At 45.3% G+C, this 27,544-nt stretch overlaps 1 protein-coding gene across 9 annotated transcripts in view; it reads left to right on the plus strand.

Annotated features, from left to right (window-relative positions):
• PRDM2 (PR/SET domain 2) overlaps positions 1 to 27,544 on the plus strand; it is a 132,597-nt gene that overhangs the window by 76,239 nt on the left and 28,814 nt on the right. For 7 of the 9 annotated variants that reach the window (XM_070384942.1, XM_070384937.1, XM_070384935.1 and 4 more), the window contains 2 exons: positions 5,552 to 5,662; positions 12,051 to 16,404. In XM_070384942.1, coding sequence (XP_070241043.1) covers positions 5,552 to 5,662; positions 12,051 to 16,404 — 4,465 coding nt within the window. Of the gene's footprint in view, positions 1 to 1,659; positions 1,705 to 5,551; positions 5,663 to 12,050; positions 16,405 to 19,446; positions 21,577 to 27,544 lie in introns of those variants that run through there. The other 2 variants (XM_070384938.1, XM_070384943.1) reach the window with 2 other exon arrangements.

Below are 27,544 nucleotides of genomic sequence, written 5' to 3' on the forward strand. Positions count from 1 at the left end.
TGTGAAAGCATCATCATCAGGTTTCCTGTGGGGAGCCTCTCATTTCAAGGCAGGAGGAAGAGGAAGATTTTTGCCAAAGAATGGTTAATGGAGGAGGACAGTCTGGTAATGGTATGAGGCCCAGGAGAGGAATTTTAAGCTGTAAAGGCCATCAAACTGTTTGATGATGAGAAGACACTGAGGGGCAAGTAGAGAACTTTGGGGGTTTGTGATTTCAGGATTAGAGGTAGCCATCCAGGTGGAATTGCGGCAGCAGGGGTGAAGGGCTGTGTGAGTGAGGAACTGGAGGTGGCAGTCACGCCCACCCTATGGTGGTAGGGTGGTGGTGGTCATGGTTGGTCCCTGTTCAGGCCAGCCCAGCCCCTTCAGGCTAGCTGATCTTTCATGGTGTGATTGTGGGTCTCACCTCACAGGTGGAGTCTTGCCTGGTTTGGAATCATCTCTGTGTCTGAATAAGAGGGTGAGCTCTCCAAACAAGGATGTGCTGGCCCTGCTTCAGCACACTGATACTGAATTCTGTCTGATTGTATGCTTCAGAGTTGGGTAGCTCCCCAGTGAGGAGGCAGGCAGTGCACGTAGAGTTACATATGGTTCTAAATTTAATTCATTTAAATCACCAAATGCATGAGCCTTCACTGTTGTGATGAATTTTTAATGTAACTTGAGCAAGCCTTATAGAATTTTGCATCTCTCTGATGCTGAACATTTTTAACTGAGACATTATTCTTTAGAATATCCTTGTTGTCTAGTTCATCAGAAGAGTAGAATATAGACAAGAACTTAAATTATTCATGTGATGCTTTAGGCAGTTTTGGTTTTGCACCTTACATTGCAGGCACCCAGCAGCTTCATGCTACATGTTGTCTTTAACGTGTAGTTGATGCAAATGTAGAATTTCTCTATATGGCAGCTATTTCTCTAGAAAATCCAGTTTTATTGATATTTAATGTATTTGCTTAGACTGGGGTTCTGTGCTGTTGACTGATACTTGTTTCTGGCATAACATAAAATGGAAATGGAAAATGTCTGCATTCTAATTTGATGGTTCCTTTTCTATAAATGTAGTGAAAGTCTTTCTATTTCTTTGCTTTCATCTACACTTGAAAGTGGGTGAAATAATGGATATAAAGTGGTGTGTAAAGAATAAGATATTTGTATCATGCCATTATTGGTTGTAAGAAATAAGTGTATTAATAGTTTAGTTAGTAGAGCACTTTTGGTACCGTCAGCCTTGGATTTTAGTTCTGACTCGAGAGGCGATTTAGTTGTGTGATCTCAGGCAGTTGACTTCATGCCTGTGGTCCTTGGGTGTCTCTCTAAAATGAGAGACATAGGTTGGGACTTCTGGCAGAACAGTACTTAAGTAGTAAGGACATCAGTCATGAGCATGGGATAGGCCGGAAGTAAGTATACCACATCCTATCCCCCACTGAGAACACAGAGGCTATTATTTGTGGAGGGGTCGGGGGGAAGCCTCGATGTAGGGGGTGACTGCTGTTTTCCTTCTGTTTCATTCAGTTTTCTTCATCTTTGTGTGTTTCTTTTCCTTATATACATAATGTTGTGTGCTGTCCTTCGTCATGTTCTGTGTCATTGTCTCCATTCCACTTTCCTTGTGTTTTCATTCCTATATCTTTCTTGTTTAGACCAAGTGGAGCACGCAGCTGGCAGAGCCTCTATGTAGGACCCTTCAGGAACCTGAGGGTAAGTGCACACGTGTACTTACCAGGCTCCCAGCAGCTCTGCCGGACCATTTCCCAGGCGCTTCCTGCCTTACAGACAAGAACTAACACATGCCCCTCCCTTTGCAGAAGTCCTTACAGGTTGTTTTCAGTTAGAAGTTGTTTTTGTTTACTTTTAATTTGATTACATGTAGAACAAAAACCAGCTATCGGGCAGAAATGTATTGATTTGAGGAAATGGAGTAGGTGCCACCAGGTGCTGTTACGGTATTTGTGAGTGACACTGGGCGTACCTAAGAGTGAGTCAGGGTTCCCAGGGTCAGACTGCTCTACTGTCAGAGCCTGGGTGGTTCCCGGGGGACCCTGGTCTTCAGTTTCTAGCACAGAAATAGCAGGTAGGACGGGGGATAGCCCCTGCATCTCTAGTCTTGGTCCTAATGGGAAGTACCTTGAGCATTAGAGGATTCTGATTAAGACTGAGGAAAACATTTTATGTATTAGATTATCTCAGTTCCATTAATTAGTGATGATTAGATTCATGGTAGACTGGTGTCCATCATAAATTAAGTCTATCAGTGTTCACCAAAGGCACTTAAGAGGTAAGTTTAATTGTTCCATCGCTTAGTTTTTAGAGTTGGCTTGTTAGTATTATCAAATACTTTAAAAATTTTAAGAAATACACAGACTGTGGAACCCCATAATGGTTTAGCCCGGTGGTTCTTAACCTAGAGAGACACTGTCTTTTGGGTGAGGCTTCAGCAGTATCTGGAGACTTTAGCTTGTCACAGATGCAGGGGCACACTGTTGGCATGGAATGGGTGGAGGTCAGTGATACTTCTGAATGTCCTGTGATGTTTCAGACAGCCCCACAGCAGAGAGCAGTCTGACCCCACGTGTCAGTTGTGCTGCAGTTGACGGGCTTGCAGCAAGCCTGGTGGGTGCTCTTGTTTGCTCTCCAAATAGACTGTCCCTACCGCATGTGGCTTCTCTTCACCAGGTAGAACAGGGTTTCCTGGTCATGGTTTTTAAAGAGGATAACAGGGGCAGCAAGGGGTAGGGGCAACGGGTAGAGGAGTGGGGTAGTTTGGTGATGGCATAGCTGCTCACTGATTAGGAGAGTCTAAAACTAAGATATTTGAAGTTCAGTATCAGCTAAGTGTTCTAATGTTCTTTTAGGCAGGAAACTAAAACAGCATTTTTAGCTATGTACTTTCATTCTTGGTACGTACTAATGAGTGGTATTATTAAAGCTGTGATTTGCTTTATGTAAATCTAGAAGTTTTACTATTTTAGTAGTCTGTACATATAGGTCAGTTTGCCTTTTTTAAGCTGAAGAGTTAGGGATTTAAAATGGTACTTTGTTTTTTAAGACTAATAAATCAAATGGCTGATTGTTAAGTATCTTATACTTTTTTCTTGTTGCATCTCTTAAATATCTATCAAAATATGGAGGTGTTTTTGATGGTTAGTATTTGTATTGTAGTTGATGTTTCTGTTTTTAATTATGATTTTTTAAAACCAGTTTTAAAGCACTATCAAGTGCTTTCATATAGCACTTGATAGGTTTCAGAAAATTTTCTGCATTGTTTTTTAAGAAATTGTAGTACAAGTTGACACCTGTTCTATTAAATTTTATAGTGTGACTTAAAGGTTTATTTATAAGAGGTGGAGTTTAGACCTCCCTTTTTATTTATTCATACTTGCAGAAAGTAGAAAGTAAGGTTGGTAGAAAAGGGTTATATTGTTTAGCCTGTTTGAAGAACATGAGGTGGTACTGATGTCTTGTAACTATTTGAGGATTTTGATTCAGGGAAAACACGTTCTGAATATAACTTTTGAATCAGGCGTCTGCAGGCACTGGGACCCCTTTCCATGAACCCCTTCAGACTGGTACTGCAGTTACTAGACCAGTTACATTCATAGCCAAGTAATCTTTTGTGTTTGCCTTGTTTGCTACCGGTAGTCTGATATGGGCCAGGCACAACACACAAACAGCATGGCGTGTATCATAGTGAGGATAAGAAAACTGGTTGAATCCATATTCCTTTAAACACACCTGGATTCTCAAGAGCCTTTGTCATCATCAGATTTAGGCTAAGTGCTGTTAAGTTGGCAAAGGGTGAAAGACTCGAAAGAAGAGGTTACTTCTTACCAGATGAAAAGGTGTGTTCATATCCTTGCCCCTTGCAGAAGGGATTGGTTCATCACATTTCCACCTGGAGACACGAATTGGCCAGCTACACACAGACTGTCAGCTCGTTTCCACCGGAGTGTGGTTCCAGTGAAGTACACGCTTGTGTCACGGGTTCAACTTCAGCTGCCTTTAGAAATGAATGGAGTGAGATGTTACTAGGAATTTGAGTTTTATATAATTGCAGGAGACATCTTCAGTTTTTTTTACAAGCTGAAGAGTTAGGGATTTAAAATGGTATTTTGTTTTTTAAGACTAACAAATCAAATGGCTGATTGTTAAGTATCTTATACTTTTTTTCTTGTTGCACCTCTTAAATATCTATCAAAATATGGAGGTGTTTTTGATGGTTAGTATTTGTGTTGTAGTTGATGTTTCTGTTTTTAATCATGATCTTTGTAGTGGTGATATTTTGTGTCTCTGACCTCATTTCATTTGTTGTCTTTGTTTTAGTTAGTTACTCTCCTCTGTAGTAATTCTCTACACTAGTGTTAAGGAGAATACCATTTTCCAGAAGCTATGAGTGGTTTCTAGTTTCTAGTCATTTACTAAATCAAAGATGAAGGTGTCAAGAGCCTTGTTCTGAAGAGAAAAGACAGTTCCAGGAGCTGTTGAGGCCTGGTTGGGGGGAGTGTCACAGAAAGAGAAGGAAAGTTTAGAGGAAGGTGGGTGGAACTTATTCTGAATCTGAAAACTGAAAAACAAAAGCTCCCAGGAGCAAGAAATGTAGAATTTAAAAAATGGAACAGGGTTACAAATTCTGATTAAATCCCAGAGAGGCGGAGCTTCCAAACCTTCAGCATTAGTACTTCTGTAGAGAAAATGGCAACCCACTCCAGTATTCTTGCTTGGAAAATCCCTTGGGCGGAGTAGCCTTTCGGGCTGTAGTCCAGGGTCGCAAAGAGTGGGACAAGCGACTTCACTTTCACTTCTTTTTCATAGTAGTTCTGTAGGGAAATGTTTGTCCATGTTGAACATCTTGGTGACTTTAGTTTATTGTTCCAACTCGTCAGAAATTTGTTGTATTTTGATGTTATCTTTTGAACTCTTCTTACTACTTGGAATGCAGCTAGCATTTCCTGACTTCCGTTCTCTGAGTTGTTAATGAAATACTGAATTGTGCTGAACCTAGAGTTGAGTCCCTCCAGACCCTGAGAATGCCGAGCCGGCTGACAGTGAACTGTTCAGAATTACTCTGCATTTGATATTTGAGCTGTGGTGTGTGGTTTGGTATCCCTTGCTGTTCAGCAACATCTCTGCTTCTGTTGCTTTACTTTGACAAGTCTGGATAGTCTTTTCCCTGATGTGCTTCTTACAGATAACTAGATTTTCGCCAGTTCCTGTTACTTGTGTGGTGTTGAAATTTAGTGCTCTTCTCTAATTTTCCTTGGACATTCAGTTTTGTTAACTCTTCTGGAATATATTACATATTAGTTTGATAGCTGTTATAAGGGGAAACATTACCCAAGATTCTCAAAAGTAAGGATTTGTGGGTTTCTATTTTCTTTGACATAATGTAGAGGTATTCATATTCATCATCTGTTTCTTTCTTCAGGAATCTGAGGTGATAATTGCCTCAGAAATAGTTTGAATTAGTAATTGCCTCCAAAAATTCAGGGTAATAGTGACCAAATGAACAGACAGACAAGCAAACAAATAAATAAATATTGTGTTTCAGGGAAGAAAAAATCCCAAGAAAGTAAAAACAAAGCAAACAAAACCGAAGACATACAGCTGAAGACAAGTGAGCCAGATCCCAGCCCTGCAAATATGAGAGATTCTGCGGAAGGTAAGCTTGGAGTTGGACCTGTAGGATGCGGGCGTGTTTCCCCACCAGCTGCTTTGACTTTTATCTCCCTGCAGTGCCCTTCTTAGAATCACCCAAGAACTGTAAAGGGTTAAACAGCAAGAAGGCCGCCTACATTTAATATGGCAAGCTGAGCCTTACTCGTCCCACCTCCCCTTCAGGAAATTATTGAAGACCTTCCTTGTTCAAGATGAAGTTATTCCCTGATTAAAATGAAACGAAGTGAAATGAAACGTACTATGTAACTGTATTTATAAATAATTCATAAAGTTCAGAACCACCAGAACAAATCTGTGATGCTAGAGGTCAGACTGGCAGGGACAGGAGGAGCCTTCTGGGGTGCCAGTGCCAGCTGATCACAGTGTTGGGGTGAGCACAGCAGTGTATTTACTTTGTGAACATCTTATCTTGCAATATTCTTCTTTATAGTTTGTACTTCAGTTAAAAACTTACTTGAAAACACAACACCTTGGGTTGTATGTGTTAGAATGAAAAGGATAGAGAATGAAGTGTTTCTCTTTTTGGTTAGAATTTAAATTTCTGCCTTATCTCTTTGTATTTCTTCCTATAAAATTTTCTTCTTTAGAGCTTTTTCTAAAAATTAATACTCTAGGCCCTCCGTGATGTAAGAATTCCCAGAGACGGGGACTGAAGTTGCTCAGGAAGGCAGGTTGCCCTCTGCCTGATGCAGTTAAGACACCACAGTGACACTCTGGCCAGTAGAAAGGGTGGGGAACAACGTGGTCTTACATTGTTATGTGGCAAAATCATACAGAGACTGAGCTTGCCCAAGAGTTCATAGTGACCCAAATAGGCTGATTTCAAAATACAGACTATGACTCTTTCAAAAAACATTTGTAGAGAAAAAAAGAAATACTGTAGATGCCTTTTATAATCTTTTTATTAGCACTGTTTGTGGGGATGACATTCTTAAAGGATTATAATTTTCTGTGGCATTTTAGGAAGCAAGAACAAATACACTTCCTAGAGTCCTATAAAACTAAGATCTGCCAGCTGATAGCAGGTTTGCTAAGACATTTGTTGGAACAACAACAAAAAGACCAAAGAACCTTACTACCGGTAGTGGTGGAATTAAAGAACAATCCAGCAGAACCCTCTCCCCTTCAGCAGTTCAGAACAGTTAATTTTTTTCCTGATATAAGTCCAGGTCCTGTAGAAATAAAAGATGCTTAGTGTCTACGTGTTTGTGGAACAGCTGGTCAGTATTTGATTGGTTTGTCAGCGTCTTGCACATGTTCTCTTTGGCCCTCAAAAAGTGGTCGGTGTGTGGAGCAAGTGGCCAGACTCTTCTGTTGTTTCCCAGGCCATCCTTTAGGTTTAAAACTCAGCAGACCTCAGTGAGTGTGTGGACACAGTTGGGTTCATAGAGCTGTGTGCATTTTGGTTCATACTACTTTGGACAGCTTTCAATCTGGAATTATTTACCAATCATAGAATATTTCCATTCAAAGCTATGGATTTTGGCTGAAGATAAATTCTGTAAAGAAATTTTTGAGCCTTAGAGATGTTATTTGTTATTTTCATTTCTGTTTTCTCATTTAGGTTTTTTTTTTTTAAGTGATGTACTGGGTCTTTGTTGAAAATGTATTTGAAAAGGGAGTTAGCTCTTGGGAACCACCATCAGATGACTGGTTTCCCAGTTTGTGGAAAACTCATGCAATGTAAGAAATGCATCTGGAGGAGAGAAGGCTGGAGTGTATGTAGAGGCAGAAACCTCATTGCTAGTGGATGAGGTGGTAGGTAGGAAAAAGTTGGATAGACCTTCTTAGGAAGCAGGGGGAGGGCCAGGACAGAATCGTTGGCTCATGTTAATACCTCATATGCGCTGAGTTTGGAAAGATTGGCCCTTTAAAAGCCTCCCTTGTCCCTTGTATCTAGGCAATCACAAAGTCTGACAACAGGACTCTGGTGTCTTATCTCGCTCTGGCCACTTTTTTCCTGCCTCTTCTGCTTTTCTCCATTGCTGTCTCTCGGTGTAGGCAGCCAGCATCTCCCTCTGCTGCCACTGCGTCGGTATTGGTTTCTGCCTCCTCCCAGTCCCTTAATACACACTGCAGCCACGTCTCCCCAGTGGCACTCTTCTGCCTTAAAATATCTTACTGGCTCCCGACTGCCTCCAGCTCAGTCCACACTGATTTACAGTGTGCTGCGTGTTTGATGGTTCCTGCTTGGTTTTCCTCTTCTATCCTTGCAGCCTCCCCATGATTGATTAACAAAGCCACCAGATATTCCTCGCTTGTGTTTCTGTCCTTAATCGTTGTTAACCATGTACTTCCATGCGCTTAACCATTAATTCATTGGAGTGGTGTTGCCTGCTTGCTTAACTCCTGGTAAAGTAAAGCCCTGAAAGGATGAGGATCTTGGTGGCCTTACTGACGTTTTGTCCAGTGAATGAAGGAAGAGCCAGTGAATAGAAACAGGAGAAGTCAGAGAAAGCTGTTTCTTCTACAGAACCTTTCATAACTCTTCAGGCACTTACAGTAAAAAGAGGTGCAATTCAGCAGAGACTTAGGTGGTCCTGCAGAGAGAGCAGTGCCGTGGGCTGTCCCCACCAGCATTAAGGGCTCTGTGATAGCTCCTGTCTCAGAGGCCCGTGCTGTCCCTGGATTCCCTTCCAGCCACTCCCTCATTCCTCTGCTTTCCTCTACAGCTGAACTTGAAAGAGTTGCTTCCAGTCTCCCTGTCTCTTCTTCTTTCTGTCTCTCCTGGCCTTCAACAGGCATTTGTCCCCAATGCTCCACCAAAACTGTTGTCACCGTTGTCACACCCCTACCTGGGCAGATCGCGTGCTCAGTTCTCAGCCCTGTCTTACCCAGCCTGTTAGCAGTTCTGGATACAACTGATCACACCCTCCTCAGTTTAAGGGCTACCCTTCTCTTGGCTCTCCAGATCCTCCCTGGCCATTCCTCTGACCCCTGGGTACTGGAGTCACCTGGGGGACACAGCCATTCCCCTATCTGCATTCGCTTTGCAGGTGACCTCTTCCAGGTCCATGCTCCAACTGCTGTTTCTAGTTTGAGGACAGTCATATATAGCACTTAGTATCTTTACTTGGATGTCTTATCAGGCACCTCAGACTTCAACACATCCCAAGTAAACTCTCATTTCCCCCCAGTACAAACAAACGCACACAGACCAAACTTGCTTTTCCCTCAGTCTAGTGAACAGGATAACAGCAGTTGCTGCGGAATCTCTTTGACCCTTCTGCTACCACCACCAGCCCCTACCCTTCCCTGCCCCTGTCCCACACCATAGTCAGCCAACACACTCGGCTTGTTAGCTTCCTCTCCAGAGTACATCCAGGGTCTGGCCACTTCCCACTATCTTCAGGCCACTCCAGTCTCCCCCGCCTCCCCTCCTGGCGGGTGTGGTCCGCCTCTCTCGTCTCCCTGGCCCCCTACAGTTTTCTGTCTTTCACGTAGCACCAGGAGTGAGCCTCCTGTATTTCAGTTGCTCTTCTGTTTCTCTATTGGCTTCTTGTTTCCACTTAGAATAAAGGTTAGCAGCCTATAAGTCTCTGCATGAGCTGATATTATCTCCTGCTCTCCTCCTTCTCTCCCTGCGCCCACCCCCCTCCAACTTCCTGGCCAATTCTTGAACACATCTGACATGTTACTGACTCACAGCTTGCACATTTGCCATTTCCTCTATCCAGAGGACTTCCTTCCACCAAATATCTGTGTGACTGATTTTCTTTAGATCTCTCCTCACCTATCTTGCTGGTGAGTCCTTCCCTGACCACCTTGTACCATTAATCTCAGGTTGGGCTAGACTGGGCTCCTCTTGGGCATTGGGACTCAGAAGTGACTTTAGATTTCTTTTTCATTCTCTGAGGCACACCTATTGTTATTGTTCAGTTGCTAAGTCCTGTCTGACCCTTTGCAACCCTATGGACTGCAGCACGCCAGGCTTCCCTATCTTTTCACTATCTTCCAGAGTTTGCTCAAACTCACGTCTATTGAGTAGGTGATGCCATCTAACCGTCTCATCCTCTGTCATCTCCTTCTCCAGCCCTCAATCTTTCCCTAGCATCAGGGTCTTTTCCAGTGAGTGGGCTCCTCGCATCAGGTGGCCAGAGTATTGGAGCTTCAGTGAATAGTCCTTCCAGTGAATATTCAGACTTGATGTCCTTTAGGATCAACTGGTTTGATCTGCCTGTGGTCCAAGGGACTCTCAAGAGTCTTCTCCAGCACCACACTTCGAAAGCATCAATTCTTCAGTGCTCAGTCTTCTTTATAACCCAACTCTCAAATCCATATATGACTGCTAGAAAAACCATAGCTTTGACTCTATGGATCTTTGTCAGCAAAGTGATGTCTCTGCTTTGTAATGTGCTGTCTAGGTTTGTCATAGCTTTTCTTTGAAGGAGCAAGCATCTTTTAATTTTGTGTCTGCTGTCACCATCCACAGTGATTTTGGAGCCCAGGAAAATAAAGTCTGTTACTGTTTCCACTGTTTCCCCATCTATTTGCCATGAAGTGATGGGACTGGATGCCCTGATCTTTGTTTTTTGAAGTTTGAGTTTTAAGCCAGCTTTTTCACTCTCCTCTTTCACCCTTTTCAAGAGGCTCTGTAGTTTCTCTTTTCTTTCTGCCATTAGGGTGTCATCTGCATATCTGAACTTATTGATATTTCTCCCAGCAGTCTTGATTCCAGCTTGTAAGTCAGTTTGGCCCAGCATTTCACATGATGTACTCTGCATAGAAGTTAAATGAGCAGGGTAACAGTATACAGCCTTGAAGTGAAGTGAAGTGAAAGTCGCTCAGTCGTGTCTGACTCTTTGTGACCCCATGGACGATACAGTCCTTGAAATTCTCCAGGCCAGAATATTGGAGTGGGTAGCCTTTCTCTTCTCCAGGGGATCTTCCCAACCCAGGGATCGACCCCAGGTCTCCTACATTACAGGTGGATTCTTTATCAGCTGAGAAACAAGAGAAGCCCTATACAACCTTAAGATACTCCTTTCCCAGTTTTGAACCAGTCCACTGTTCCATGTCCAGTTTTAACTGTTGCATGTTGACCTGCATACAGGTTTCTTAGGAGCCAGATAAGGTGGTTTGGTATTCCTATCTCTTCAAGTATTTTCCACAATTTGTTGTGATCCACACAGAAGTCTTTCAAGTAGTCAATGAAGCAGAAGTACATGTTTTTCTAGAATTCCCTTGCTTTCTCTATGATATTGCAGATGTTGACAATTTGATCTCTGGTTCCTCTGCCTTTTCTAAACCCAGCTTGTACATCTGAAGTCCTCCGTTCAGGTGCTGCTAAAGCCTAGCTTGAAGAATTTTGAGCATGACCTTGCTAGCATGTGAAATGAGCACATTTGTACGGTAGTTTGAACATTCTTTGGCATTGCCCTTCTTTGGGATTGAAATAAAAACTGACCTTTTTCAGTCCTGTGGCCACTGCTGAGTTTTCCAAATTTGCTGGCATATTGAGTGCAGCACTTTTAACAGCATCATCTTTTAGGATTTCAAATAGCTCATCTGGAATTCCATCACTTCTACTCACTTCATTCATAGTAATGGTTCCTAAGGCCCACCTGGACGTCACACTCTAGGATGTCTGGTTCAAGCTGAGTGAGCACATCATCCCGATTATTCTGGGTCATCAGGACCTATTCTGTACAGTTCTTCTGTGTATTCTTGCCACCTCTTCTCAGTTTCTTCTCCTTCTTTTAGGTCCTTACAGTTTATCATGCCTATCCTTGCATGAAATGTTCCCTTGCTATTTCCAGTTTTCTTGAAGAGATCTCTGGTCCTCGCTAATTTAATAAGGCTCAGAAGAGATGGTCTCCAAAGTTCCTTTTACATGAAAAATGCAGATCACATAATTTTGGAAAATGTTGTAGCTCTTGATATATAGTTTTGGTGAAGAAGAAGGGAACAAATCAATTACATTCAAGGCAGACCACTAAGAATATTACCTGGTAATATGTTGAGCAATTTTCTTGTTTCAGTTTGGAATCATGAAAAATTAGAACTCATGACTAGGAAGATTTCAGTATCAGCTATTCCCAACACAGTTTTAAGCAGTACAGTTTCTGTAAACAAAAGCATGTTTATATCTGTGTGAGGAAACACAGAAGAGCCTGAGTTGCTGTGGGCATCTGTTGCTCAGATTGAAGCCTCCCTCACTGCCCACTGAGCTTCCTGGTGCACTGCAGTCGTTTGTTGAATGAATGAAATGGATTTATATCCTGTATAACTTCTTAAATGAGAATGTAGAGTGGTCCATTGCTATGATCTCCCTTACGCATTTTAGATGATAAAGGAAGTAACATGGATAATGAAAGCTGATCACCAGTGGCTAGTGTTTGACCTTACTTCTGCCTCCCTGTGCTTTCCAGGCCCCAAAGACGAAGACGAGAATCCTTCTGCTTCCACCACCGAGCAACCAGCCGTCCCTCAGGAGGCGGTGAGTCAGGATGTGCCTCCGGATCTCGCCCTCCCTCCCCCTGCCCACGAGCCCCAGACAGGACCAGACGCGGAGCTGGAAGCAGCGCTCTGTGAGGCGAACGAGGTGGTGGAGGAGGAGGAGGAAGAGGAAGAGGAGGAGCTGGAAGAAGAGGGGGACGAAGCAGCTGATGTGCCAAATGAAAGTTCCCTGAGAGAGCTGGAGATCCGGTGTGACGAGAAGCCCGAGGATTTGTTAGAAGAACCAAAAACGGTTTCAAAGGAAACTCTGGCAGACTCTGCGGAGGCAGCCCCTGTCATGAAAACTCCCAGAGCCAGAGAAGAGGCCAACGGGGACGTGTTTGAAACATTTCTGTTCCCATGTCAGCACTGCGAGAGGAAGTTCACGACCAAGCAGGGGCTGGAGCGGCACATGCACATCCACATGTCCACGGTCAACCACGCCTTCAAGTGCAAGTACTGCGGGAAGGCCTTCGGCACACAGATCAACCGGCGGCGCCACGAGCGGCGCCATGAGGCCGGGCTGAAGCGAAAGCTCGAGGATCCGGCCGGCGGCAAGGCGCCCAGCGACGGTGCTCCTCCCCAGGACGATGCACAGCCCCCCGGTCTTGGGCAGGACGGTCTCACCTTGAGCTCAGAGAAGGCGTCCCAGGACTCAGTGACTCCTTCCGTTGTAGAAGAGAACGGCGAAGCGAAAGAGCTTCACCCGTGCAAGTACTGTAAGAAGGTTTTCGGCACTCACACGAATATGAGACGACATCAGCGCAGAGTTCACGAGCGGCACCTGATTCCCAAGGGGGTGCGGCGGAAAGGGGGCCTCCTGGAAGAGCCACAGCCCCCAGCAGAGCAGGCCCCTCCCACCCCGAGTGTCTATGTCCCCAGCACAGAGCCAGAGGAGGAAGGGGAGGCGGACGACGTGTACATCATGGATATTTCCAGCAATATCTCTGAGAATTTAAATTACTACATTGATGGTAAAATTCAGACCAGCAGCAGCACCAGTAACTGTGACGTTATTGAGATGGAATCCAATTCGGCAGACTTGTACGGAATAAACTGTCTGCTCACTCCAGTCACAGTGGAAATAACTCAAAACATAAAGACCACGCAGGTCCCTATAACTGACGATCTCCCTAAAGAGCCTTCCAGCAGCACAAACAGTGAGTCCAAGAAACGGAGGACTGCTAGTCCGCCCGTGTTACCCAAAATTAAAGCCGAGACTGAGTCTGATCCTGCCACACCTTCCTGTTCCTTGAGTCTGCCTCTCAGCATATCAACCACAGAGGCGGTGTCTTTCCACAAAGAGAAAAGCGTGTATTTGTCATCAAAGCTCAAACAGCTTCTTCAGACCCAGGATAAATTAACTCCTCCTGCAGGGATTTCAGCCGCTGAGATACCCAAATTAGGGCCCCTCTGCGTGTCTGCTCCTGCGTCGATGCTACCCGTGACCTCAAGCAGGTTTAAGAGGCGAACCAGCTCTCCCCCCAGCTCTCCCCAGCACAGCCCCGCCCTGCGAGACTTTGGAAAACCAGGAGATGGGAAAGCCGCGTGGACTGAGGCAGTTCTAAGCTCCAAAAAACCCAAATTAGAGAGTCACAGCAACTCACCAGCATGGAGTTTGTCTGGGAGAGATGAAAGAGAAACTGGGAGCCCACCAGGCTTTGATGAATATAAGGTGTCTAAAGAGTGGGCAGCTAGCTCTACTTTCAGCAATGTGTGCAACCAGCAGCCACTGGATTTGTCCAGTGGTATGAAACAGAAGGCTGAGGGGCCAGGCAAGGCTCCGGTCCAGTGGGAAGCTGTGTTAGATCTCAGTGTGCATAAAAAGCCCTGTGGTGACTCTGAAGGCAAGGAATTCAAAGAAAACCATGTTCTGCAGCCATCCTGCAGTGCTGTAAAGAAAAGGAAGCCCACCACCTGCATGCTGCAGAAGGTCCTTCTCAACGAATACAACGGCGTCGACCTCCCTGTAGAAAACGCTCCAGATGTGTCTGGAAGTGCCAGTCCCTGTAAACCTCTAGATCCTCAGCCAGACTCTGACCGTGGTCTCAACTCCAGCTTGTCTGCCGCTGTCGTTGAGTCTCTTCCTGACGTTTCCTCGTCGTCACCTGCCCTGCAACCATCTTCCCTCTCTTGCGGGCGGCTGCCGCCTCTCCTGACCCCCACCACCCCCTCCTCCCCTCCACCCTGCCCTCCCGTGTTAACTGTGGCCACCCCGCCGCCTCCACTGCTCCCTACTGTCCCTCTTCCAGCCCCCTCTTCCGGGGCATCCCCTCACCCGTGTCCCTCTCCACTCTCGAATGCCACCGCCCAGTCCCCACTTCCAATTCTCTCCCCGACAGTGTCTCCCTCGCCGTCCCCCATTCCTTCTGTGGAGCCCGTTATGTCCGCTGCTTCACCGGGGCCTCCAACACTCTCCTCATCTTCCTCCTCCTCTTCCTCCTCTTCTTTCTCATCTTCCTCCTCCTCCTCTTCCCCTTCGCCACCTCCTCTCTCAGCAGTGTCATCCGTGGTTTCCTCTGGGGATAATCTGGAAACCTCTCTCCCCATGATATCTTTTAAGCAGGAGGAACTAGAGAGTGAAGACCTGAAAGCCAGGGAGGAAGCCCCATCCACCACTGAGCAGGAGATCGTCCAGGAGACATTCAACAGAAACTTTGTCTGCAACGTCTGTGAATCACCTTTTCTTTCCATTAAGGATCTAACCAAACATTTATCCATTCACGCTGAGGAATGGCCCTTCAAATGTGAATTTTGTGTGCAGCTCTTCAAGGTGAAAACTGATTTGTCAGAACATCGCTTTATGCTCCACGGCGTTGGGAATATCTTTGTGTGTTCAGTGTGTAAAAAGGAGTTTGCATTCTTGTGCAATCTGCAGCAGCACCAGCGAGATCTCCACCCGGATAAGGTGTGCACTCACCATGAGTTTGAAAGTGGCACCCTGAGGCCCCAGAACTTTACGGATCCCAGCAAGGCCCATGTCGAGCACATGCAGAGTTTGCCGGAAGACCCTCTAGAAGCGTCTAAAGAAGAAGAGTTGAACGATTCTTCCGAAGAGCTTTACACAACCATCAAAATAATGGCTTCCGGAATAAAGACAAAGGATCCAGATGTTCGATTGGGTCTCAACCAACATTACCCAAGCTTTAAACCACCCCCATTTCAGTACCATCACCGCAGCCCCCTGGGCATTGGTGTGACGGCCACAAACTTCACTACGCACAACATCCCACAGACGTTTACCACCGCCATCCGCTGCACCAAGTGCGGGAAAGGCGTGGACAACATGCCTGAACTGCACAAACACATCCTGGCATGTGCCTCTGCGAGTGACAAGAAGAGGTATACCCCCAAGAAAAATCCGGTCCCGCTGAAGCAGACTGTGCAACCCAAAAATGGCGTAGTGGTTCTGGACAACTCTGGGAAAAACGCCTTCAGACGAATGGGCCAGCCCAAAAGACTGAACTTTAGTGTGGAGCTCAGCAAAATGTCCTCAAATAAGCTCAAGTTAAACGCGTTGAAGAAAAAAAACCAGCTCGTCCAGAAAGCAATCCTACAGAAAAACAAGTCCGCAAAGCAGAAGGCTGACCTAAAAACCACTCCCGAGTCGTCCTCGCACGTCTGCCCATACTGCCACAGAGAGTTCACGTACATTGGGAGTCTGAACAAGCATGCCGCTTTCAGCTGTCCCAAAAAACCCGTTTCTCCTTCCAAAAAAAAACTTTCCCACTCTTCCAAGAAAGGGGGGCACCCGTCACCTGCCGGAAGTGACAGAAACAACAGCAGCAGCCACCGCAGACGGACAGCAGACGCCGAGATCAAAATGCAGAGCATGCAGGCACCTCTGGGCAAGACCAGAGCTCGAAGCTCAGGCCCCTCGCAGGTCCCGCCACCCCCCTCGTCCTTCAGGTCCAAGCAGAACGTTAAATTTGCCGCTTCGGTCAAATCCAAAAAACCAAGCTCCTCTTTAAGGAACTCGAGCCCCATACGCATGGCCAAAATGACTCACAGCGAGACCAAGAAGCCCAAAGCTGCAGCCAAGAACCATGCAGCTCCCCTCTCAGGCAAGATGTCGAGGAGCCTGCATGTGCGGGCGCAGAAGAGCAGAGCCGTCTTACAGAGCAAGTCGGCCTTGGCCAGTAAGAAACGGACAGACAGGTTCAGTGTAAAATCCAGAGAACGGAGTGGGGGGCCGATCACCCGAAGCCTGCAGCTGGCGGCTTCTGCCGACCCGAGTGAGAACAGGAAGGAGGACGGGAGTGGCAAGCAGGAGCTGAAGGACCTCAGGTAAGCAGAGCTCCAGGGTCAGAGGAGTTCAGAGCTCAAGAGCAAGGGGGGAAAGACAGTTGGAAGAAAACACTTGCCCAATGGCTCCTTTTCTTTTTTCCTGCACGATTTTGACATAAGCATTTAAAGGAAATAGCTGTTGCTTAAGGTGTAGGCAGACGTGGAGGAGGGTCAGTGCTTTGGCTGCTGCAAAGATGGACGCATAGCTTTTATTTCACATGTAGGACTCACAAAGTGGTACCATTTCTTTAATAGGGCCAGTTATGAACTGGATTTAAAGCCATGAAAAGCTCCCCAAAGTACCCTACTATGAAACGGTGAAATTCTCTCAAACTTCCTTTATATCTTGGGTGGTATCCCAATGTCACTTGTATTAACTCTCCCATCATAGATGTCTTCTTATGTTCTGATGTATTGCGGAGTTCATTAAAACCATATTACAATCTGATTTAATATTTCTGTGACTTAAAGAGTGGTTGTAGCAACTGAGACTACTTTTTATTACTCATGCTTTCTTTTATTGTATTTTAATTTTAAAAACTTGCCTCTTAGTCAAAATAAATCAAAGCACGGTACCCTATTCCTTTTAAAATGCTGCATGTCCGTGTCTTCTCCTGTCCCCCCCACCCCCCACTGGCTCATGTCTCCAAGCATAGGGTGTTAAACAGCCAGATTCCCACGGCCAGGGAGGGATGAGGAGAGAGTGCATGCTGAGGCCAGACCCTGTGGTTCCAGGTGTGGGTGGGGACCCAGGGCAAGTCACCCCACTTGTCAGTGCCTTTGTTTCCCCAGTGTGATGTCAGAGCTCATCTTAGATCCAAGGTGATTTCTCTGTTTATTCTGTGTTCTAGGGCAGGAGTTAGGTTTGTTGAGTTGACTTCTTAAACTCTCTAAGTTACTTCGCCTGTGAGTGGAGTGTACTTTTGGTATTCCTGCTGCTTCCTGCATAAGCCTGCAGGTCCATCTCCTGTGCAGTTTTTCATCATCAGCTAGAATTTCTGTGAAGTGTTGAGAAATCCCGTCCTTTCAGAGTGAGCTGTGTGAGTCTAGGCTGTTGGCTGTAACTTTGTGTCTCAGAATCCTTTGGTATTTTAAGCGAACAGAAGCAGAGTTAACTGCGGGGGGCGGAGGATGACTGCTGTCTGGAGAGGTCATGGGGGCTCAGAGAAGCTGTTAACCACCACACAGTCGATGAGGCAGAGTTCTTGGTGCTGGTGCCGTAAGTCATGGCTGAAGATGGAGAGAAGGAGAGAAGGATCATTAGCCGAGGGCAGACTGGAATGATGGACTGTAGGAATAAAGGATCAGATTTTTTTGGTTAAGCTTCTTCATAAAAATTACTATAGCTCTCACTCAGCATCTGGTGTCTGACCCTGGCGTGTGCGTATACAGCATCTTGGAGCTTAGTCTTGGCGAAAGTAAACACCTGTTGATCAGCTGTCCAGACTGCCTGCCGGTAGCAGCCTCACTGTGTACCTCCTTGTACTCGGTCTATGTTCTGGAAGTTCAACAACAACAGGATATTCTTGAGCTGTGCTTCCCAAGGTTAAAGAACCCAAAACATGCTGTCATTTTCACAGACTGTGCTAAAAAAACGTTTCCCAAGTGGTTGATGCTTTAGAATGTACTGTGTATTCCTCTTTATCTCCAATAGTATCTGAAAGAGTCACTTATTTTGTATTGGATTCCATTTATACAGTTCAAAAGTAAAATTGATATGGAAAAATTAATATTGTATAAAGGAAACCTGAGTGAGGTTCATCCAGTGGTTTTGAAAGGACCCTTAAAGACTGCAGAGGACCGAAGTGCCTAATAAAATTGTGTTTCTGTTTTTTGCTCCAGTTAGTTTTAATTATTTTGCTTTGTTTGTGAGTTAACATTGCTGGCATGAAATTTGACCTAAAAGGAAACAAGAATCAGATAAGAGGTGGGTAAATTGTTCTGGCTGTGTATGGTGGCTGCAGGCTTCCGTGGAAGTGGCCACAGCTTTGTGTGAGACACAGGAGCTGTGCTGCGGACGCGCCTGAAGGACGCGCCTTTCCCAGAGGCCACTTACAAGCGATCGTAAAGTGTTCGGGGGAATTACAAAATGAACATTCAGTGGGACATCATATTTTGATTATCTGGGCAGAAGAGTGGGCGTTTCTTCAGAGAGCTGTGGTCGTCTCGGTACCTTGTAGTGAAGTTGGTGTAACGCCGGGGTGCTCGGCGCAGGCCTGGAGGGTGTAGTCGTCCATCTGTGTCAGCCCCAGGCCCCTAGCAGAGGCCTCTCTGTTCACATTTGTTACCTACACTGGCAGGGAGTTTACTAGACGTCTTTCCTTTTCAGTGTATTTCTACTTTGAAATTTTATTTAGGGGGGATTTTGTAGTGCAAGTTTGGAAATACCCGCTTTCATTCTGTTTTCAGTGTTTTGCTGTACTCTCCCCATTGCACATTCAAGGACTTACCCCGGAACTGGCAGCACACCCTTTTCCTGTGTGTGTTTCATCATAACTGTGATTAAGGGCTGGTCCTCAATGCACAGGCGTTTTACATTCAAATACCAGTTTAGAATTCCACAGATTTTCAAGTATACACTTGCAGTCAGCCGTGAAAACGACGTCAGTTTTCCATCCCACACTGAGGGCTCAGCAGAATTTGCCGTTCGGTCATTTCCTGGAGCACAAGCCATTGTGCCATTCAGGGTGCGAAAGAGGCATGTGCTCCAAATCCTTTTCTTAGGACAAAGCTGCAGAGGCATACTCCTCTCTAGATTGTCCTGTTACAGCTCTTAATCCAGCACATTCTTTATTGGGCTCACCTTCACTGGTTGGGACAACCCACTGGTCGCTTGTCAGTGGAACTACATTTAGAGCTGTTGCTGAGGGCTCATTTCCCCGGGCTGTAAGACAAAAAAGACAAGGAAAGAGGTATATTTTCTGCTCCCTTCTTACCCATCTTTAGTCTTTGTGAGTCCCAAGGCATTTTTATGTTCTTCAGTACTGCTTTTAGAGAACTTTTTTTTGTTGTTGTTTTTTAAATACTGTGTTCCCATTGCAGCCAGTTAAGGACATGTAAATAAGTGATGGAGAAGTAAAATAAAATTCCAGACCAAGTTTTTCCATTTACCACGAAAGTGATTAAAAGAGGAAAACGGTGCTGATTTCTCACATCCCATCTCTGCCACACCAACCCAAGGAGATCGTCTGTGCCCCTCCCAGCACATCCCTGCACCTCTTCCTAGTCTGGTGTCTGACCTGTTGCTGTTCCTGTTGCTGTCTTCGCATTTGTCCCATGGTCTCCCTACCTTTTCTTATACTTGGTCAGTTCATAGCAGGTTGTGTCATGTCATTTATCTTCAGTTTTCTTATTTTCTAGGAACTTCCTGTAGAAAAGTCCCCCCAAATAGAACAAACCTTAATAATTGACTAAATATCTTGCATGCTCAACTTAGGATAAGCACTACGGCAAAGGATACGAAACCTACCAAGCTTCTGAGACCAGTTGAAGCTGACTCAAAAATCCTAACACACAGCTGATTGCCAGCGGGCTTCTTGTTACCGTGGGTAGAATCAGGCACGCACTCCTTCGCTGGCACCCAACCTGCAGGCTGGGCTCGCAGATGATTGAGATGCACAGCGGAGGGCGCTGTGAGACGGGCTGGCTGACCCAGCTCCTGGTCCCCGGGACTGGTAACTCAGACCTGAGTGTGGCCCTAGTTTTTGGCACATAGCAGAGAAAGGAACGATTTGAACCCGACCTTGGAAAGCAAGTTCTCTGTTTCATCAGTAGTCCTGAGTGTAGGTTTCAGGGGTGGCAGATTGGATGCATTCGTTTTATAATGTTTTGGTCACACATACCAGCTCTTGATGCCTTTCCTTTAAGTCAGTTGTAGACAGAGGCATTGAGCTTCTTTCTTAGCCTGTTTTCTTGTTTGTTTGTTGTTTTTTAATCACAAGCCGATTGCCAGCATAATGGAGAGGAAACCAGATTGGATATGGACTTTTTTCTATGCCTCTTCCAGTGTCATGTTTATATATCCAAATGGACATGATCCTCTCAGATTATATCTGGCACTAATTTGTAACTGTTGGAAATGGTAGCTGTATGTCAGTGCCCAGGATACATCGCAGGCTTGTGCAGATGTATGTCTACACATAAGTGTAAATGAATTTACATGTCAGGTTTTACACTTCAGTCTCTAATAGAGATTTAAAAAGCCCAACAAATTGGCCTATTTCTGAGTGTATAGGTATCATTTCTCCATGCATTATCTGCCTTCCCCCTGATTAATGATTGAGTTGGTGGAAAATGGCTAGGTTTTATTCATGTTTTTTTGTTGTTCTCAACTTTAAAAGTAATCTACCTCTTAAAATTTGTAGTTTAATACTTGTTTGGTGAATTTGTGCCACTTTAACCCTTTCACTATCATTCCCATTTTGTTACATTTCTGTTATGGGGACTTTATGTTGAAATATTGTATAAAGCATTTGTAGCAGTTTAAAAATAAAATATTTAAAATTATTTAAATTGTTTTGGACGCTTCAATTGTATTATATGTGATTTACATTTTACATTTTTGTTTGAGTTGTTAATCTGGAGAGTGTTCTTGTATTGAAGTTTGCTGTTAGTAATTTTATTCTTGTTGGAGAGTGATATAAAAGACTATTCTAAAGAAAACATTAAAATTTACAAAATGACATACAAAAGGGGTTGTCCTTTGATTTTAACCAATGTAGCCTTGAGAGAGAGAGAGGTTAATAATTATAGACAAGAGTGGTGTTTGCTATGTTTTCCCCTTCCAGCATGAAATAAATCATTTGAGCTTGTCAAATGTATGGAAAGGTTTTTTTATGCTGTTGCTAGCAAGCACTTCATGACGAGGGGGAATTCAAATGATGCATTTTATATCATTGTAACCAATAAAAAACTTTCTGAAAGCCGTGAAAGGACTGCATTTTGTACATCATTGGGGTCAGTTAAGGGGGAAAGTGAAGGTGCATGTAGGAGGGGCGCTCCCAGGCTGCATCGCTGCACCGCTGAAGTGCAGTGCTGAGCCCCCCAGCCCGCCTCCTCCCACTTGTCTCTACTTGACATTGATTGAATATTTGTGAATTCATGTCGATTCTGTACCACCTCAAGGGTAGACATGCAGCCAGCCGCTGGTGCTAAGTGCGTAGACAGAACTTAGCTTTGGTAAGAGTGAAATAATTGCCCACGTGAAGTGTCATCTTCCTTTGTATACTCGTGGACATTTCACTCTAGTCTGGAGACTTTTATTTTTATGAATCTGCAAAGAATGAAACAAAGAAGTTGTAACATTTGTATTAGGTTGCTGTGAAATTGTTGGGTTTATTTATTTATTTTTTTTAAGATTAAAAATGGCTGAAACAGTTTCATAAAGTCCTCCATGGGAGTACTTGTTCTGATACTTTTTATCTGCCTGTGTCAGTGCTGTTCAGGAAAGGGTGGTAAAGCTGAAGGTGTGATCAGCCTCCCTCAGTGAGATGTTCACACTTGTGACTTACGGATTCCCAGCTTAGAAAATCCCAAAAGGCTTAGGAGGCACGTGTGTGGAAGGAAGAGGCGGAGGCACGAAGCGGCTTTCAGCATTACCCCTGTAAATGCTCTAGAAGCCGAGTGCTGAGCCCAGAACCCAAGGAGGAGCCCCGGGTGCTGTGAGCTGGAAGGGGCGCTGCTCTGGGAGCAGGGAGTGGCTGTCCACCTCACCCACCTGCTGTCCCTCCAGGCCCCTGACAAAGCACCACCTCCATCCCCCTCCTCGGTGGCTTAGCCTTGGGCAAGTATTTTGCTTCACCCAGAGTGGGAAATGGGCAAGATGGTCTCCCGAGTTTTCCTTCTAGCAGGAACTCCTCCCAGGCTGTGTATGCTTCCGTATTTCCCATCGGCTCTGAAAGAGCCGGGTGAGGGCTGTCACGTCCCCCTCGATGTGGGAATACTCAGATACTTAATCAGGTGAGGGTCCCCAAGAAGGCGCTCAGGTCCTCCCTCCACAAGAATGGCTTAGGGTTTAACTCTTTGTGGAGTGGAAAAATTTTTAAAGCTATTAACTAAAGCCTTATGCCCCTGAAGCTGTTTGGGAGCATCCGGCAGTGTCTAGGCTGGCTCTTTTAATTTGGATGTTACCAGTACTTTGTCACGCAGTTTTTAAAAAAATCACAGTAAATTACTGAGTACCTATCGTATAGCAGGCTGTGTTCTAGACACACATTGTGTCCAGTTTACATCAGTGGACAAAAAGTCCCCACCTTTGTGCAGCTTGCGTGTGGTGCCTGTCTCTAGTTTTTATTACCTCAAAACCTCTCTCACTTCGTCACAGTTCTCCCAAGGCTCGGAGGCCAAGAAGATGCTTCTACCTTAATATTTGAGGGTGGATATTTAAACTGGAGACTTTTAATACGTTAAAGCAACTCTTCTAAAATTAATCTCACAGTGCATTTGATTAGATGGTTAGATAGCATCACTGACTCAATGGACATGAATTTGAGCAAACTCGGAAATAGTGGAGGACAGAGGAGCCTGGTGTGCTGCAGTCCATGCAGTCGCAAAGAGTCAGACATGACTCAGTGATTGAACAACAGCAAATGCATTCGTTATTTTATTTCTGTGTATTTTGGCTTGCTATCTGGCCTCACTTTGAATTGATGGACTTACCATTAGAAACACTTATAAAGGACACTTTGCCTTGAAAGTGGGTTAGAGTACAGATGGGTGAGGAAAGGCTGTAAAGTGAAGAAAGTGTTAGTAGCTCAGTCTGTCCAACTCTTTGCGACCCCATGGACTGTAGCCCACCAGGCTCCTCTGTCTATGGGATTCTCCAGGCAAGAATACTGGAGTGGGTTGCCATTTCCTTCTTCAGGGGATCTTCCCAACCCAGGGATCAAACCCAGGTCTCCTGCATGGCAGACAGATTCTTTACCGTCTGAACCACCAGGGAAGCCCCGAGGAAAGGTTGACTCAGATATAAAAGCCACAGTTAAAGTAATCCAGAGACCAGGCGGAGGATTGAGGGAAATGGTCTGCCATTTCTGTCATTCATTTTGGAGACATTGCCATGGCCTCCTCTCTCCCTGGCCACATGAACCCTACTGCTGCTGCCCCTTTGGGGTCTAGTCTCTCTGTGAATGTCCTGATAGAGCACTACTGAGGGGAGTGTCTTCAGGAGCCTCCAGAGGGTTATCAGGCCCCAGCTCGGCATTTCTCAAACTTAACCCAGAGGTGGCACTCAGGCTCCCAGCTCCAAGGACCTAAAACCAGCCTTTTAAGTAAAGTGAGACCTTGGGGTGTGACCTGGGTAGTGTGTCAGGTCACCATCCCAGGTGACTTGAGTGCACACTGCAGAATTTCAGAATTTACGTGGGAAAAATAATGACTATGCACCTCTTAATTGCTGAAGTACTTGTGTTCTCAACATTGGCAGAATAGGTACTAACAGCATTGTTCACATTTTCTGAAAGCTGGGGGTCTGGTCTTGAGCCTGGGCTATATGCCTGTAGAAGACAGAGGTGATAGGTCTCCAGGGGAAAAGGAATGGCCAGGCTGTTGTGCAGTTTCTTGCTGAGCGTGTTGCTCAAAGGCTTCTCTTGGGGCCCCACCTTCCTGGTGTCTTGACCCTTTCCTGGGAGTTTGCCTGCAGGATCAAAGGCCTTAAATACGGCAGTGCTGTGGAGTTTAAAAAAGAAGAAATATATGTTGGTGAAAATAATGACATCCGTATTACCTTTGAAATTCTTTATAGACGAAAATGGCTAGTATTCAAAAAACGTTGAATGGAACAGAAACAGGTTTGAGTGAGTGTGATATGGGGACAGTGTGAAGCTGCTCACCCTTCAGGCAAATGCCCACCCAGAGTTCTGTTTGAGGGCTGCCCAGCATGGCTCCATGCCACCCGCTGCCATCCACTCCCTGCCTCCAGCCACACTAGTGGCCCTCAGTTCTCCCACTCCCCTCCCTCGTGCCTCTTCCTCTCCATAGGTGATGGAGGTGGTCTGATAAGCCCTGGGGTGAAGCTGACAGTTTCCAGGTGCTTGCTTTGTGCGAGCTGCTGTGCAGAGCGTTTTCCAAAGTTGACAAGAACCCCACGAGGTGGGTATCGTTTACAGATGGGGGAACAGACACCAGGAACGGGGAGTGATTTTTGTTCAGAGGTCACACAGCTCTCAAGTGGAAAGCTAGGATTTGAACTGCCTCCAAGCTTAACAACCTTCCTGTTGATCATTTTTATAGTTGTTTTTTTTTTTTTTTAAGCTTCATTTTCTCTAAATGTAGAATACAGGACTTGCTATCGTCTCTAGTGAGGGCTTTTCCAGCATCAGTGAGCAGGTAGATCCATCCCTTCTGGGAAAGGCTTCCTGGTGCAGCAGGACTGTTGATAGTGTGGAGCTGCTCATGGCAACACATCTAGTTTCACTGTTTTAATTGTGGGCCATGCTTCTTCCTCCATCGTAGAGCTTTCAGGTCCACTTGGCTTCATGGTGGTGGTTTAGTTGCTGAGTTGTGGCTGACTCTGCAACTGCATGAACTGTATGTAGCCCGCCAGGCTCTTCTGTCCATAGGATTTCCCAGGAAAGAACACTGGAGTGGGTTGCCATTTCCTTCAACAGATACTCTTCCTGACCCAGGGATCAAACTCACATCTGAATTGTAGGTGGATTCTTTACCGATGAGCCACCAGGGGAGCCCAGTTGGCTTTTTAGATCAGTCTGATTAGTCGACAAAACTCTGTTTAATAATAATAATGTTCTTTGATTTTGGAAGTGGTTCTAAAGCAAGGTTCACCAGGAGTATTCTCAGATGTCATGTGAGAACCGTGACCCGTTTGGCCAGAATCAGAGTTGCTCGGGGCTTCCCTTGCCATTTCAGCACATAGTCCATTGAGTGCAAAGAAAGAAAGTGAAGTCGCTCAGTCGTGTCCAACTGTTTGTGACCCCGCAGACTGTAACCTACCAGGCTCCTCCGTCCATGGGATTCTTCAGGCAAGAGTACTGGAATGGGTTGCCATTTCCTTCTCCAAGGGGTCTTCCCAACCCAGGGATTGAACCCGGGTCTCCCGCATTGGAGGCAGATGCTTTAACCTCTGAGCCACCAGGGAAGCCCCTATTGAGTGCAAAATGAAGGGTTAAGTTTTTGTCAAAAGTTATTTTTAAAATATTGGAGCTTGAAGGGTGTGTAGGTTTTATTTACTTTCCTGATTAAAAATAAGAATTGGAAAAAAACCATTGTGATGCTACAGTAAATTATTAGCTGCTGCAAAAGTGACATTCGGTTGTGAACCATTAAAGGACTTGGGAACACTTTTATTGAACTTGCTGAACCACTGGGGTGATAGGATTTGTATGAGCTTCTGTTTTCTGCCTTATTTGGGCCAGCTAAATTCCGTTTTAAGTGTCTTAGAGAAAGCGACCTGAAATTCAGGCGGATGGTCCAGAGAACATAAAAGCTTTTAATGGAATAAGTTCATGCCTGAATATGTCTTCACAGGTCCAGCTTAAAACCCACAGCAGGATACCAGACAAAGCCGACGTTTTTGAAAATTCCTTGATAGATGCTACCCGGGTTACTCAGTAGGGTGTCATTTCAGTATTGAAAGAAAGCTACAGATAGGGTTTAAAGTATTGCTTTATGTCCTGAATCAGAACATATTTAAGCATATTTGCATGTCAATGTTTAGATAAGAGCCTACTGTATGGTAAAGTTATGTTTAGATGACCTCTTGAGTCTTAGCATTAAATCTTAAGTGTAAATTTTAAGTAGAAAACATTTTTAAATGACCTAGAGTTTGTTTCACAGGTAAGTTAATAATAGAAGGGGTTTAGGCTTTGGGATACAAATCTGGCCATTTTTTTAGGTTAAAGTAGAATTTAAATTGAAAATTGCATTTGTGTCAGAATTTAATACTTGCCAAAAATATAACATTTTAATATTCTCTATTGGAATGAAGTTATTTAAAACTCATGTGGATTCAATTTTCCTTGCAGTAACATTCTCTTCTCACTTGCTTTTTATAATCACATCCAATCCTTGCCAGCCCAGCTCGAGTTTAGGGACATTTTCAGATGGCTTCTATTTCCAAAGCTATTATTGGGCCTGTGAATTCAGGCACATTTTCCTATAGTGATTCAGCCAGCCAGCCATTCAGAAAACAGCTTTCATGGTCAGTCTGGATCAGGAAGGTGTTGGTCAGTAGATCTGACAAACTTTGTCCCATATACAGCAGTTTTCAGAGGACCCTTGGGGTGTAACTGGACACCATTCAGCAGCTGAGGGTATTCCTGGCTGTTCTTCCCTCCAGACACTAACTCCCAGAAGGCTCTCCCACCACCTGAGGTAGAACAGTTGCCTTCATTTACAGAGAAATCGACCGAGTCTGACAAGGACCACATCACCTGCATTCTGCCCCACTGCAGTGAACGATTCCAAACCCCGCTGGTTCCAGCTCTTGGCCGCTGTGTGAAACCATCTGATTCACTGGGGTTTTACGTAGATGGGCTTCCCCGGTGGTGCAGTGGTAGAGAATCTGCCTCCCAGTGCAGGAGACTCAGGCGACATGACTTCAATCCCTATGTCAGGAAGTTCCCCTGGAGGAGGAAATGGCAACCTGCTCCAGGATTGTTGCCTGGAGAATCCCATGGACAGAGGAGCCTGCTGGGCTACAGTCCATGGGGTCGCAAAAAGTCAGACATGGCTGAGCGCACACATCCTACGTAATCACTGCATTCCCAAGTGACTGGCGCTGATGGGGTTCTGTTGGGGAGAAGTTGGGGAGCATGCCAGAAATAAACATCGGCCTTGAATGGGTCCCACGTGTCACGGGTAGGACAGGCCACTGGCTGAGCCCCAGGCCTGGTCTGTGAGTGGCTGGGCTAGAGGAGATGGTGTGCCTGTGAGGCTGATGGTTGTGGTGGTGATGGTGACCACTGTCGCTCAGTGATCAGGACTTGAGTCCTCACAATGATAGAGCCGGGGAGGCCCCGCTGAGGAAACGGATGGGATGTAGTGACCTTCCTTGGTGGAAAGAGCCGGAACGTGGCAGGTGATGACTGCTGAGGAACAAGTTGCTGAAGAAACTGCTCATGCTTTCCAAGCCCTGGGAAGGAAAAGAGATTCCTTTATGGAAACTGACAAACCTCAGTTTGTC

This window comes from Bos mutus, chromosome 16, assembly GCF_027580195.1.
Source record: "Bos mutus isolate GX-2022 chromosome 16, NWIPB_WYAK_1.1, whole genome shotgun sequence".
In the NCBI taxonomy this organism is placed as follows: Eukaryota; Metazoa; Chordata; class Mammalia; order Artiodactyla; family Bovidae; genus Bos; species Bos mutus.